The sequence below is a fragment of the Procambarus clarkii genome, chromosome 13, assembly GCF_040958095.1.
Source record: "Procambarus clarkii isolate CNS0578487 chromosome 13, FALCON_Pclarkii_2.0, whole genome shotgun sequence".
NCBI classification, from domain to species: Eukaryota; Metazoa; Arthropoda; class Malacostraca; order Decapoda; family Cambaridae; genus Procambarus; species Procambarus clarkii.
Window position 1 is genome coordinate 29,532,863 of NC_091162.1, and position 16,197 is coordinate 29,549,059.

Sequence of the window (16,197 nt, forward strand, 5' to 3'; positions counted from 1 at the left end):
ACAACTGGTACCAGTTGTGGGAGTATGGGTTCGAGTCACTTCTGGGGTGTGAGTTTTCAGTTGTATATAGTCCTGGGGACCATTCAGGCTTGTTTGCATATATATATATATATATATATATATATAATATAAATATAAATAATCATACACACTAATGATTTGAGTGATAAACCAGTGTCACTGGAAGTACCTTTAGGTTAGCTCTTCAGTTATCACCCTAGGATGGTATAGACACTAATTAATCACTCAAAAGGTGCTATGATTATAAGTAAATATTATATATACACAACTCGAGTTGATAAAAATTACACCCAAAATAGGGCTTGTACCATTCATTAATGGTGCTAGGTTGTTCAATATAGTACAACTAGACTATGGTAATAATGGGACTAGGATGAACAATAAATAGTTCAACTAGTCAATGGTAATAGGGGACTAGGTTATCTATAAACACTAGTCAATGTATATCCTACCCAGTTGTGGGTTGGCAATTAGTAAACATTGTATTGAGATCACTAGTGCAATATATATATTAAATAATTCTCTATTTTGGAGAAATAATATACACAATTATTGATGATAGCCTCTTAATTAGCCTCTATGAAACTTCTAATATTATCTAGAAGTATTAAATATTATTAGTGACCTTGCAAAATTAATACCACAAAATTCGTGGATAATCTCTCACGAAATTAACACCACAAAATTCGTGAATAATCTTGCAAGGGCACAGCCACTAATTTGGCTGGCTTTAAAATAAGCGCTGTCACTTCACGGAATTACACCCCACCAAATTGGTGGTTGACCATGAAACCGCTGATGAGGCTGGACTGGACTGAGGGGCTCGTAAGCTCACTCGAGGCTATGCTGCCGGTCTATGACTGGCGATGTATTGTTATTGTATAAATCGCACTAGTACCAGTGTATTTAATGAATCCACTGGTTAACTCTGGTTCATCCCATACAAAGATGACCAAATAATCTGTCATCTGGTTCGAAGATGACCATATAATGTGGGCAGATTCGAACCAGTTCTCCACTATCTTGGTTCCAAGGACCATATAATCTCGGTTCAAAGGACCATTTAATGTGGGAACCGACCTGTGAGATTTATATTTATTTAATTTATATGAATTTATATAGAATTTATATTTACATTAATTTATATATTTCGATAGCAATTTGTATGATGTTAAGTGGACTGTATTTCTGCAATAATCTCACAAATCGATCCTTACACATTAGGGGGTTATATTAAATTTATATATATGCAGCCAATCAAACTACAGTATTAAACTACATATATTAGTATATAAAATTGGGGGTGCCTTATCTTAATATACAGCAAGCTTAGTCCACCAGGTATAACTCTCTAAAAACCAAGGCAGGGAACACCAGTGAAATTCCGTCCATTGTGTACAAGAGAGCCTCCCATGCCCTTGCCCCACCCATAGCACTACTGTTCAACAAATCTATAGAGTGTCACACCTTCCCTGATATCCTCAAAAAAGCAAGAGTAACGCCAGTCCATAAAGGAGGCAATCCGGCGGACATAAACAATTATAGACCAATATCAAATCTACCCATTCTATCAAAAATATTTGAAAAAATTATTTACAAACAGCTCTATTCCTACCTCGTAAAATTCGACTTACTCAGCCCCTGCCAGTTTGGCTTCCGGTCCCAAAAGAGCACCAACGATGCAATCATTAGTCTCCTTGACATTATCTACTCAGCCCTTGAAAAAATGAGTTTCCGATTGGACTCTTCATTGACCTAAGAAAAGCCTTTGATACTGTTAATCACAACTACCTCTTACTTAAACTCCAGCATTATGGAATCCGAGGCCTTGCCCTTGACTACATCCGATCCTATCTTAGTGACAGACACCAATATGTAACCATCAATGATACAATTTCTTCCACTCTACCAATTACCGTTGGAGTGCCACAGGGCAGCATCTTAGGACCTCTTCTATTTCTTATATATATAAACGATCTGCCTAATGTCTCTAATATTCTCAAACCTATACTGTTTGCTGACGATACTACTCTTATCTATTCAAACATCAACCCACATACACTAAATAATGTTGTGAATAATGAATTAAAAAAAGTCCACTTATGGATGTCAACGAACAAACTAACATTAAACATCGAAAAGACTTACTACATCTTATTTGGAAGCAAATCATCAAATGCAATTCAGCTACAGATAGACAACATCAACATCAGTAATAAAAATGATGGCAAGTTTCTTGGCCTATTCCTAGACAAGAGACTCAACTTCAGCACCCACATTCAACACATAACTAAGAAAGTCTCTAAGACAGTTGGTATACTCTCCAAAATCAGATATTATGTTCCTAACTCTGCTCTCCTCTCACTATATTATGCACTAATCTACCCCTATCTTAATTATGGTATCTGTGCATGGGGGTCTACCACTGCAAACCACCTTAAGCCCATCATCACACAGCAAAAATCTGCTATCAGAATAATAACTAACTCTGCTTTCAGACAACACTCAGCTCCATTGTTTAAATCCCTAAACTTGCTAAATATTAACTCCCTCCACACATTCTCTTGTGTCAACTACATTTACAAAACCCTGTTCTTAAATGCAAACCATGCTCAGAAACTCTCCCTGGACAGATGTAATAGGACCCATTATCACCACACCAGAAATAAATATCTCTTTGATATCCCCAGGGTCAAACTTAATCTGTGTAAACACTCTATGCAAATTAAGGGACCTAGTCTATGGAACTCACTCCCTAGTGAATTGAAAAACTGTAAAACTTTTGCCTTATTTAAAAGCAAAACCAAAAAGTACCTAACTTCATCTTCTTAGTTTCCTACACTGAGCTTTAAATTTGCTCTGTACCTAGTGTTACCCAATCTCCTAATTTTTATGTAATATCAAACAACCTTATCATTGTGTTCATTGCTGTCTTCTTCTATGTGCTAGCCATATGCTGTATTGTGACTACCAATTTTTGTCAACTACCATTCAAGCTGTCATTGCAACCAATCTTATATTGTTTCTGCTGTATTGTGCCTACCAATTTTTTGTCAACTACCATTCAAGCTGTCATTGCAATCAATCTCAGCTACCTATGTGCTTTAATATACTGTACCTACAATTTTCTCTCATCTTTTTTTCATTTCATGTAATCTGTTATCATTTTTTTGTCTATAATTTTTGCAAGTATTTACCTCCTTAAAATTTTCTTAGATTAAGGACCTGCCCGAAACGCTGCGCGTGCTAGTGGCTTTACAAGACTGTAATTACCATATTTGTATCCTCACATTCCTTATGTACATTCTTGTATATGCATAAATAAATAAATAAATAAATAACTAGGATGTAGATACCAAATTATCCTCGTGAGAGGTTAGCTTCCATCACCCAAGTAACTGATGTACCAAAATTAATTCTTGCATCCTCTTCTTGTTCCTGTCAAAGGGCACTAGCTGTAAAGCTGGAATCCTAATATGACAGCTATATCAGAGAAAACACTGTATATTATATAAGATAAGGACCAAGGCTTAATTACCTGTGTTGAGTCAATCGTTCGCATCCTAACCGGAATTAATCATATCTACCTAACATTACTGGCCAATAGTGACTTAGATAAGATTTCGGAAAGACACTTCCCTTGTGGTTGCTGACAGCGTGTTGATGATGGTAGAACACTAAATTTGATCTCCATAACACTTCGTCCAAGAGAATTATAGGAGCGGAATTTGCTCCAACGACTCGGTCTTAACAAACATTGGCTGACCTCTTCACACCACTGACAATACTGACTCACTTTGTCCAGATGTCAGTAAGTGATAGAAGGGTCACATTTACTCTGTTTTGATACTGATAATTAAGTTAATTCAAATGAGATGTTTTTATGATGTAATAAGTCCAAAGACTAATGTATTTAAGAATAATTCCCAACAGAATAGCTGGTGAATTTATAGTACTATGTGGCAATAATATCCCATTTTCTATTGACGGAAAATTCCACTACAAGCTACATTTTCTATGGGGTTAACTTGTGTATACAACATAGTAGCAATATTATCTGCGTATTGTATGTAATATTAGTAAATGGTGTCGGGTTTTCTGACAAGGTGTGTGGTTCTTTCCAGATCTCTGGGTTTGGTTTCCTGGTGATCTGGAGGCCGTTCCATCTGTTTCCAGCCCGGGTTCGGACCTGGCTGGGTCTTGTTTAGGGCTCTTGGGCTGCTCCTTGTCCCCCCCTCCAGAAGTGTTGCTGTGGTTCCACCTTCGGCTGTTCATGAGGGGGTCCCAGGTTGCTCGAGCAGTTGTGCGGAAGTCTGAACTTCGACGTGCTGGTCTGCCTGCAGGGTTGGGTTTGGCTTCAGCATCTGTTTGGTTCCTTCGGACACTCTCCTTCCGCCTCTCTTGCAATCGTTGGGTTTGTTCCTCCGGGGATCTTGTGTTGGTGCTGCGTCACCAGCTTCCTCTTTGGGGTTTTCGGGGTTCCATGCCTTGGCACTTCCCCCGAGCCTTCGCTCGATGTGTTCACGGACAGGTCATCTCTCGGCTGGGGCTTTGTGACCAGTGCTCACCAGGTCAGCCAGGGATGGTGTGGTATGTCCATTCATCGGGCTAACAGCACGGTTCGGGAGTTCGTGGCTGTCTGGTTTGCGCTTCAGAGGGTTCGGGTCACTCGGTGCTCTACCATTCAGCTCCATTCGGACTGTTCTCTGGTGGTTCTTTACCGGAACCACAGGGTTTCTCTTAGGTGTTTGCCTTTGGGGTTGGTCCCTTCAAGTGGCTCGTTTGCTGGATTCTCTGGGTTTGGCTAACCATGAGGTTCATGTCCGGGGTGTGTCCTACATCCTGGCGGACAGCCTGTCTCAGTTCATTCCTCTGTTAACAGATTGGCCAGTCGTCGCCGACTCGTTTCGTTGGCTCTGCCGGACGTATGGACTCCTGGCCATGGACGTCTTCGAGTCGGTGTGGTCTAGGCGTCGCCCATTCTATGTGGCGCCCTTACCCGCCTGCAAGGCGTTCACGGTGGATGTCTTTCGGCAGGACTGGTCGAGGTGAGGGTACCTGTTCCTCTTCTCCCGGTCCAGCTGTTGCTTCGATTTCTGGCTCGGTTAGAGTCCATTCCCAAAAGAGTAGTCCTCATGGCCCCTTGGTGGCTGGCCCAGCTTTATTTTCGGACGATGCTTGATAAGTGTCCAAATCCGGGGCGTTTTCCCGCGGCTCCGCCTCTTTCGGCAGGTTGGACCAGTCCTGTACGTGACTGGTTCGGCCTTCTTCTCGGCTCTTCGCATCTGGTTTTTTGATGCAGGTATCACCATCTCTGTGGTGATCAGGTGGTTTTGTTGATGGTGTCCCACCTGCAAGCTTTGTCTTGGCGACAGTATGATATTCCTGGTGTTTCTATGCACTTTTCCTAACCCTTTGTAGGTCGTCTTCTCTTTCGCATCGAGTTGTCTTGTCCTTTCTTGGGTTTTCAGGACTACAGTTATATAATGTTTCTTACTGTAGCCTTGTTTTGTGCGGCACTGGCGGAGCAACTCCGGCTTGCGTGCGGGGTGGATGTCACATCTGCCCCATTCCGTACGCTTTCTCGTGTTTTGTTTCACCTCCGGCTTGCTCATGCATCGCCTGAGCTGTCCTGGTCCTTGATCAGGGTGCCCTCTTATCTTCTACTCAGTTTGTGGTAGCCCCTTCGGTTCAGGTTTCTGCTCTTTGGTACTGGTGGTAGGTTTGTACGTTGCAGCCTTTCTCCGTCCTTCTGGCGACGGTCGAGACGGCTGCTTACCGGGGGAGGGGGATCCTTGGGTTATTGATGCTTGATTGGTTCGGCCGGGGGTGCGTCCTATGTTGTCCGGTTGTGCTTTTTGCCGTTACCTGCGTACCTTTTCAAAGGAAGCACTTCGGGTTGATCCGGTTCCCTGTTTCAGGGCTCAGGTCTCCCAGGTCATCCACAGAGTTTTTAGGTCTTCCAGCCTGAGGTCTATCCTTGCACCCATGCTGTTCGGACGTTTACAGCTTTCGCTGCTGTGTTGGTGACGTCTAGGGCTCATTTCGGGCGCGAGGATTTGAGGGTCGCACAGGTTCCTGGCCGCCCGTTCTTTATGCGCGCGTCTGCTCCTGTGCGATCTTGTTACCTTGGGTCACAAGTATGCAGCCTATTGTCTCGGGTTCGTATTGTGGAGTTTGTGGCGGCTGCCTCCCGGGTCAGCCCTTTCTTTTCCTTCTCTTTGGGTATGAAGCTCCAGGGAGCCGTAGGGGCTCTCCACAGAAAACTAGCGTTGAATGTAATGAAAAGCCATTTTCTGGGTGAGCCCCAGAGGCTCCCTGGCAACCCTCCCTCCCACTGGTTGGTGGTTTTTTCACATTGGTTGAAGCTTAGCTTCCGAACTGATGCTAGGCAGCCGGCATGGTGAGGTCCGGGGCTTCTCCCTCCCCCTCTCGGGGCTGGGAGGGCTGCGCGGACGATCGGTGTGGCAGTACAGTGTGATGTTTGCTTGTTTCCTTGGGATTGTAGGGAGTTTCTTCCTCTCTGTTCGTTTTTTTGTTTTAGTTTTGTTACCATATGGTTGGTTGGTTTTCCTTATCTGATGGCAGATAAGGAAAACCCCAACCACAAGGGGGTTTTCCAGGGCCATTGCTCCCTGAAACCTCTCTGAAGGGGCCAGATTCTAGCGCTGGTCCCTGGTAGGTCTGAACTCCTTAGTTAATGTCCCGGTCTAATATAACATACATTAGCCCGATAAACTCCAGGGAGCCTCCGGGGCTCACCCAGAAAATGGTGTTTCATTACATTCAACGCTGGTTTTTCAGAATTTATCGGTCAGTATATTTAAATTATATTTCCATTTTTTTTACTTCAAAATTTATTTCCAACTTTTACCAGACTACCAATGAGTCATTGGCTGGGGCCACATACAAGATGGACATGTTTAGAGACAGCGACTACAAAATACCCATCAGATCTGATGACTTCCCTGTTTCTACCAACATTAATCGCAGGCTGTACATCAGGACAGCACTTGCTAGTGGTAAGAAATTAATATTTGCCAAATGATTCTTTTTCATTTGTGAGTTAAATGGAAAATTTTTTATTTAGAAAAATTTCAAAGTATTACACTTTGTGTAAAACTTTCCTTTTGCAGTTTCCCTTGAATGTATGTATGTACTTTATATAATAATTGTTTACATAGGAGATGTTCCAATACCTTTTATTCTTGATAATCCACGCTAACTCTCCAGTTGTTTATTTTGTGTACTTTGAAACATTTGTATCTAGCAGTTATAACTCGCAAATTACTTATATAATACATGGCACCAAGTCTTTCTAAGCATTCATTCGATTGCCCCGTTAGGTAAGATCAAAGATGTCTGTTGATCAGGATCATTAGTCACTGGAGATGACATTCTAGCACCAGCAACACAGGTAGCTTTCAAGTATCTCTGCAGGGCCATATAAGGTGCTAGAGGCTCATTGGAGTTCACTCAATCCATCCAAGAATGACTGACAAATGTGTATTTATACTTCAAGTCATATTCAAATCATATTCAAAATCATATCTTGATGCTAACAGAATGCTCTCACTAACTGCTCATTCAGTTGCTTGGATATGTACACCCATCACCAGCTGGTGACAGCACTATGTTCCTGTCAAGATAACAATACCCATATTTCATCATTCCCTGACTGAAGAAAACCTAACCTGTTTGCAGGGGATTCAGGGCAGATAGAGACAATCAAATGAATCAGCTCAGAAAGGGGTTTTACATATTACTCAACACTTTATATCTGGACTACTGGATTGCAGTTGGTTGTCAACTAAGGTAAGATTATTGACATAACAAAAAGAAGAAAAAATGTGGTAAAACTCAAATATAATACAGATGTGTAACTGAAGGAAGCTGAGTAGTGCAGAAAACACTGTTGGGAAAGAGAGATGAGGGGCAAAAGTTATCAGAACCACATCCACCAGCCTGATGATTACAATGTTCTGCTAAAGTAGTCACTGAATGGAGCCACAATGCTAAATTGTAGGAAGTCAATGCACAGTTAAGGCACTTTTGGTCTGCCTGAAAACCCTGAAACCCTGAAACCCTGAAGGAGTGCCGGACCATCCGGGCTGTGGTGGGTATGTGGGCCTGCGGGCTGCTCCAAGTAACAGCCTGATGGACCAAACTCTCACAAGTCAAGCCTGGGCTTGGGGTGGGCTTAGGCAGTAGAAGAACTCCCAGAACCCCATCAAGCAGGTAGCAAGCACACAGTTTAGAGCAAGACATAGCCAAGGAAAAAATTCTGTGTGTATCTAAGACATGAACATTTAGCTGGAGGAATATAATATATAACCTCAGCTTAACAAATGAACATAACGCAAGTCTAAAAATAATGGAAGAAAAGGCACAAAAATCTTTCATCAGATGAGATTCAAAGAAAGTCATTCACTATGAAACCATCATATAAACCAATCTTTTGTCTTTGGGTGTATGACACTTTCACCGTTGGACTTCTGTTTACGTTGAGTCACTTCCGATTGGTGACTTTCCAGGTAGCAGCTGCACTGTAAGGCCAAACCTTTGTTCCAATTTAGACAATCCCTTAATGGGGCAAATTGAGTAATTGGTTTTGTACATTTGTGCTAAGTTCACTTCATTTCTTTGTGGTGCCTCTTGTATTGGTTTATCTGATTTTGCCAGTTTTTCTACTCCCAGGACTGGTGGGTTCAGGCCCCATCCACTCTTCATCAGCTCTTGCTTTGCCGACTTCTCCTTTCAGATTTTTGGGGTACAGTTCCATAGCACCATCATTCCCTGCTATTCAGTGTGTTCACAGATGCCTTGTCTCTGGGTTGGGGCTTTGTGATCAGTGCTCACCATGTTACCTAGGGTTGGTAGTCATGCCCATTCTTTTGGGTGCAGAGCATGGTACACAATTTTGTGGTTATGTGGCATGCTCTGAGGAGGATTTGGCTTTCTCTGAGCTCTGTGCTCTTGCTTCACTCTGACTGTTCCCTTATGGTTCAGTGCCTGACCCTGAGGGGAAAGGGAGGGGAAGGTTGCTTCAGTTCTTTGCGTTGTGGGAGCTGGGCGCTTTGGATAGCTTAGCTTCTGGCTTCTCGGGGTTTGATTCACAGTGCATCCTCTTGTATGGGATGTTTCCAATGTTCCTGCAGATGGGTTATCTCACTTTAGTCTCATTTCCATGAAGTAGGCCTTCAGTTAGCTTTGCGAAATGGTCAGTCACCTTCAGGTAAACCTCTACATTGGTGTGGAACCAGTGCCTTCCCTCCTACATGACTTCATTCCATGATCACGGAGCTCTCTTGGTGGATGTTTTTGGACTGGACTGATTGAGTTGAGGTTCATTTATCTTTACACCTGGTTCAGTTGTTGCTGCAGGTGCTATCCAGGAAGGGTGATCTTCCAGGCTCCTTGATGGCCAGCCCAGCCTTAGTTTCCAGCAGTGCTGGAAACCAAGGCTGGGCTGGCCAGAACTTGGATAATTTTCCCAGCTCGGTCTCTTTCACCAGATTAACTCAGTTGTGTACTTTAATGGTTATATCTTTGTCTCTTCTCTTCGTGTCTGAAGTTTTTTTTTTATACATGTCACCTCTTATCACTTGGCTTTAGCAGAGCTAGCTGCTGTTGCTTGCATTTAGTGTTGAAACCTCCTCAATGCTGTTGTTTCAATTGGGCTTGTGCATTATTTTCATCTATGGCCTTCTCATGCTCCTGTTGGAAGCACTTCCAGGCTCTCACCTCCAGGTGTAGGGTTGGGAAGCTGCTGGCTCTTCTCTGTGGGCAGGAGTTTTGTACCTTTGGCTCTGGTGGGTGTTCGTTTGCAGCCTTCTCCTTCTTTTCTGGTGATGAATGAGTTTGCACGCTCATGGAGAGATCCTGTGATGATTGGTGCTTGACTGGTTCAGCTAGGGGTGTATCATTTGTTGTATTCAGTGACGGCTCTTTGCCAGTACCTGCTGGCCACCAGTTCTGTCTTGGTGCATGCTTTATTGGTAGACTGTTTCTTTGCTTCCCTGTTCCAAGGATCACATTTCTCAGATCGTCTGCAGTGTCAAGTAGCAGCTTTGGTCTATCCTCAGGCCCATGATGTTTGTAAGTACTCAGTCTTGGCCGCAGTGTTATCTAGCATGTCCTGTGCTGATATTTGGGTTTAGGTGGTTCTGATGCTGTAACAAGGTTTTGGTGGCCTAGTATTTAGTCAATGTTCCTTGGTCCTAATTGGTCATGTGCTGCTTTGGGGTGTGTTTCCTAGCCTGGGTTCTCTTCTTTGTTGTAGTGCCTACTGGCTCTCCTCCTCCTTCCTAGTAATTCCCATTTTTGTTCTCTGTGGCTATTTAGCTTTAGGGAGTCACCAGGGGGCTCCCTAGAGAAACCCAGCATTGAATGTAATAAAATGCCACTTTCTTGAGGAAGCCTGGTGCCCTCCTGATTCCTCTCCCTCCAGGTTCTTCAGTTCAATGTTAGGTTGTTTATCAACTCCAGAACTGACCTGAGGAGCCAGTAGATGGCTGAGGCTGAGCTGCCTGGTGGTGGTAATTGCCAATAATGAGTTTTGAGGTAGTTTGTGTGAATTCCTTGTTTTGAACAAATTGTTTGCAAAGTTGTTTAGAGGTTTTGAGGCTTTGTTTTCTGTGAACCCTCCAGTTATCTGTAAAGCTTTGCTATATTTCTGGATGCTTTTGTCGTGTTGAGTGGCAGAATGTCACTCATTCCCAGAGCCTCTGAGGGGATCCAGATTCTGGATCTCTTCCAGAACTTCTGAGACTGATGTGACCTTTTAATATGGAGCAATATCCACTAGATAGCTTTTAGAAGTCACCAAGGTTCCTCTAGAAAGTGGAGTTTCCTTACATTCAATGCTGGGTTGTTATTCAATCTTTGTTTTCTTTGTATCTTACAATGCAACAGTCATTTGCAGACATTTAAATTATAATTTATTTCAAATATACAGTATGTCAATATTCAGCCTCACAAACTTATAACTATTGAAGAAATTAATATAAACAGATGCACTAACTTAAAATTATTAAAAATATTTGTGTTCAGCACACTGCATGGTGCTCATAGCCTGGTTTACTGAGCAGGAACAGGTTGGACGAACAAGAACGGACAGGAACAAGGAACAAGAACCATCGAATTTTCATTTATAAATTCATCATTATTTAAATTCCTTAACAAACAGCCTTATGTCATTTGAACAAGGAGTTAAAAGGCCTGTAAATCTTGTAATTCTTAAAGTATTTGTGTCGGTGGACATCGCGTATAGCTATATTCTTTGTGCTTCTAGTGATGCCGTTAACAGAGGCATATGATGTACACCTGCGTGTTGTACTTGAGCAATGTTGGCTGAGCAACAGCTCCATCCCACACCGCCCTGGTGCTCCCCATGAATCTTTGGTGAGGAAGTCATGCCCACTCCGCCCCTCTGTCATCATGGAGCCGGTGTTGTTCCACAGCTTTAGCTTCCAGGTATTGAGTGCTCTACTGTACTGTATATAGTGTATACATACTTCCTTATTTGTTAGCATATTTGTGTAAAACAAAGACTTGTGGTCACAAATAACAAAATGTTTAGAAAGTAGTGGTGAAGACGGATTTCTTGATAGATATGCTTGAACATAAGAAGACAACAGTAAAAGAAACTGCACGAGGGATGAAGTTGGTCTTTTGATGAATAAAGATTGGCTTGGCACTATGTATGATTTAAACTCAACCACACCTACACATGTGCTGTATGTCTAACTCTGCTTAACAAAATAACATAATGTCTATTTGTCTATTATGTTACTTGGTAACCTGTCCTACACTATATATCCCTATTTCCTCACCAGTATTAACAATTACTTTCTGCGGGGAGCCCCTTCGACTCCCTGGAGCTTATCCAGGCTGATATGGAACTATTAGACTTTGGCATCAGTCAGTGTGAATGGAGTTCTTAGGCCTACCAGGGATAATGAGCCAGAACCTGGCCCCTCAGAGAGGGATGAGGAGCAATGGTCTATAAAATTGCACATGTGATTTGAAGCATTCTATGTCTGCCATTGATCGGGTCAGGCACGCAGAAAGGTAAGCATCCCAAAACAAACCCCTATTCTGGTTGAAACTACTACTAAAAAGTCAAAATGAGTGGACAGAACTCCCCAAAGTAAAACAAGCAAACAAGCATGACATCACCACGTTGCTGCGCCGCCATCTGTGCAGCTCCCCCCTCCCCAAGAGGGGGAAGGGAAGAGTCCCAGACCCCTCATGCCGGCAACCCGCACCTTCAGTTCTCGGCTTATGTGATTGAGGTTTGGTCGTGTGACTCCAGCTCCTGTTTCTTGTTCTCAGTGCTGTGCCTTGTGTCATAGAACTGTCTTCAGGGTGGTGCGTTAGCTGGGAGTAATCTTCACAGGTACTCGGGATGCATGTCCTTAGGGTTCCCTTCCCTCAGTGCCCTTTAAGTACCGCACTTGGGGCTTTGGGTTATCTTCTACAAGTCACCTTGGGGTCTACCTCTGTTGGTCTTTTGTTGCTCAGAAATTGACCATTCTGAGTGTGCTGGGAGGTTTTCTCTTCTTCCCTTGTTTTCCTTAAGGTAATGAGTAGTTTGCACTGGTAGGAGCGCACAGGTACTATAGGGTAGGTACTGCACAGCTTGTTTTCACCTATTATAGTGGCTGGCTCTGTTCCGCCTGGGTACGTTGTCCTCTTGCGGGGTTTCTCTTTTGTATTTGTTTTCCTGCCTGGTGGGGGGTCTGCCTTTGGTTTGTTGCCCCCCCTATCTGTACCTTAGGTTTATATATATCTATGTTTCTGGGTGGTACCCTCCTGCTAGGACCCCATGAGTGGACACGTCTGGGAGTTCAGCTTTTAGCAGTTTGATTGGTAGATTTGGGTGCCGGTTCGCAGTACCCTGCCTGGGCTTACACTTAGCGATACCAGTTTAAGGGCTCTGGGAAACCCTGCAGGGGTGCAAGGGGTTTGATGGATGCAACCCTCATGATTCCCTCTCGCCTTGTGCGAGTTTGAAGGTTGCTCAGCCCCCTTGTCTCAGGGGGACTCTCACTGTTTTTGCCTCTGTCATGCTGCCTGTTGAGTCAGTGACACCTTCGACCTGGAGTCCTGTGAGTGTTGCTGCTTGTTTGTGACTCAGTTCACCTAGTCCACTGATGACTATATCCGGGTGCAGGTGGCTCAGGCGTTGCATGCTAGATATAGGTTGCTGCAATGTGCTCGGTTGATTGCTACCCCGGAAGCCCCGAGGCTGCCCCGTTTTGCTTATAGGGACCCAGACTTGGGAGCATTGGTCACTTCGGCCTTGATTCAGTCCACACTCCCTCATTCTTTCCCTGCTTTGGTTCATTCTGGTCCCCCCCTTCCCTGCTTCCAGCTCTGATGCATCTGAGGGCTTCGGGGTCGGGGCAGGGTTTAGAAGGTTCTGAGACTTGGGCAGTTCCGGGGGTTGCCCTTTCCAGGGGGGGAGGGGGGGGTACGGAGGTATTCGAGTCGGTTCCTCCTGCCGTGACAATGGGGTCTGACCAGTGGGCCCCCTTCCTTCCTGCCTGTCCGGCTGCCCCAGTTTTTTCTTGTGAGGCAGGGCTTTGGAGGACGACTCTGCCTCAGGTCCTGGTGTGGAGGTTCCTGGGGTTGGGAAGGGGCTGACTTGGGGGGCCCTGGGTCCCATTGAACCCCACCTGGGTTTTCTTACCCTACGAGTGGGGCTTACTGTTACAAGGAGTGGGTTCTTCCCCCCCTTCCCCTCTGCGTATCAGTTGGATTTGGTGCCGGCCCCTTCCCAGGTTTGGCTCCATGTCCCTTCAGGTCTGTTGGTTCCGTCCTTCCGGAGGTTTTCGGCTTATGCCTCTATAATGGCTCCATCTCCATACTGGGTTCGTTCTGAGGTTCTGGAGTCATCCAGGCTAGCGGACTGCCCTGTGTTGTTGTTGAATGCTTGTAGTACTTTCTGTTGTGCCTGCACGCTTGAGTGGTGCGAGCCATTGACAGTGGTCCAGGATTACCTGGGGGCAAATTCAAGCACCTCAGTGTGTGTTCGCCCCTGCCCTTCAGCGGGATGTTGGCGTCGTTCAGCTTCACGTGCAGGTTCCCTCCCTTTCAGCTGCATTGGTGGCTGAGGACTTGGGCGCTTGTGGTTTCTGGCTTCGGTCTTGCAATTCTTTTCCTTCCTGGAGCTGTCTTCGGATTGACTTCAGGAGGATTTGGAGGTGCTTGGGGCCATTCCTAGGTCTGGTGCCTTGGTCTCAGCCGCACATGCGTCGTGCGCTGCTGAAGCTGTCTGTTCCAATCCTGCGGGACGAAGTGTCGCAGTTTTTCGCTTCGTGTCTCACGTGTCAGCAGGTGGTGCTCGCTTCCTCGTTGGAATCTGCTTGAGCCCTTACCTTGAGGTTACCTTGAGGTGCTTCCGGGGCTTAGCGTCCCCATGGCCCGGTCGTCAACCAGGCCTCCTGGTTGCCGGACTGATCAACCAGGCTGTTGGACGCGGCTGCTCACAGCCTGATGTATGAGTCACAGCCTGGTTGATCAGGTATCCTTTGGAGGTGCTTATCCAGTTCTCTCTTGAACACTGTGAGGGGTCAGCCAGTTATGCCCCTTATGTGTAGTGGAAGCGTGTTAAACGGTCTCGGACCTCTGATGTTGATAGAGTTCTCTCTCAGAGTACCTGCCCTGGCTCTTAATTTTTCATTGCATTATTGTCCCTTGCTGTTTGCAGAGTCTGCAGTTGGGCAGTTTCTGCAAGTAACCTCTTCTAGTTGTTGTCCAATGTCGGACTTGTTGGTCCTTCGGGGGTCCCGGGGGGGGGGGATTCCACCTTGAAGGGTCGTGCCTGGGCTTGGGGTTCCTCTCGTCATGGTAGGCCGCTGGTGCCAGTTTCTGGGTCGGCGCCTCTTTCGGATCCATCTTCGTATGGTCAGCGAGGTGATCGCTCTGTGCATAAGTCAGGTTCTTGCATGGGGCGTCAGCCCTTTCGTGGTTCGCCCCATTGATGGGGGCAATGGGGGGAAAGCTCGGGCTGTTTGCTCACGCCTGGTCTCATGATTTGTAGGATTTTTGGGTAATTTCCCATGGCTTGCGGTGGCATTGGGTGGCCCCTCCTCTTTCAGGGGGGGTTTGGGGCTGGCGGTGCAGGTCTCTTCTCCTGTGCTGTGTCGGATCATCTCAGAGTGGGTACACTTGGGTGTGGTAGAAACAACGACGTCCCTCAGGTGGGTTTTCTGTCTGTTCCCAGTCCTGAAACAGGACCTGAGTGAACCTGAGGTTCATTCTGGACTTATTTTATTTGAACCCCCTGGGTGTTTTGCCCTTCTTTTTGAATGACTACTCTGTCCAAGGTCCGGCTTCTGTTGGAGCTGGGTGCTTGGATGGAGTCTGTGGACCGCCGGGACGTGTACCGGCACATCCCGATTCATGCAGGGTTCAGGGACTGGCTCGGTTTTGTTGTGGAATGTCTCAGTTACTGCATTCGTTGTCTCCTGTTTGGGTTGATTCTGGCATTTTGCATGTTTACATGCCTTACCCGGGTCCTTGTGGCTTGTCTGCATCTGTTAGGTCTTCGGGTGCTGGCCTACCTTGATGACTGGCTGGTCTCAGCTCCCAGCCAGTTCGCATGTCTGCTCACCAGGGATCTGATTCTTTCCCAGTTCGCTGGGTTTGGGTTCCTGGTGAAGTGGTGGAAGTCCCATCTGGTTTCCTTTCTCAGGTTTGGACTTGGCTGGGTCTTGTGTGGGACTCTTGGACCACTTCCTTGTCTCTCTGGAGTCTCTGCTTTGGCTGCGCTCCCACCTTCACTTGTTTCTGGGGGGCTCCTGGGTCACGCGGCGGTTGCTCGAAAATTTGTGCGGGAGCCTGAATTTTGCCATGATGGTCTATCTGCCAGGTTGGGTTTGGCTTCATCAGTTGTTTTGGTTCCTTCGGGGGATATCTCTTCCACCACTGGGTTCGGTCTCCGGGGGGCCTTGCATCAGCTGCTGCGTCGCTGGCTTTCTCTTCAGGTTTTTCGGGGTTCAGTGCCTTGGTGCCTACCCGAGCCCTTGCTCGATGTGTTCATGGATGCGTCGTTTCTTGGCTGGGGCTTTGTGACCAGTGCTCACAGGCCGGCCAGGGGCAGTGAGGTCCATTCTTATGTCGGACCCACAGCATGGTGCGGGTGTTTGTGGTGGTGTGGATGTCACT

General features: G+C 45.6%; 1 protein-coding gene across 1 annotated transcript in view; it reads left to right on the forward strand.

Annotated features, from left to right (window-relative positions):
* Positions 1–16,197, forward strand: part of LOC123757291 (transforming growth factor beta receptor type 3) — a 720,483-nt gene that overhangs the window by 617,613 nt on the left and 86,673 nt on the right. Inside the window, 2 exon segments of the mRNA XM_045740847.2 lie at positions 6,899–7,043; positions 11,315–11,496. Coding sequence (XP_045596803.2) covers positions 6,899–7,043; positions 11,315–11,496 — 327 coding nt within the window.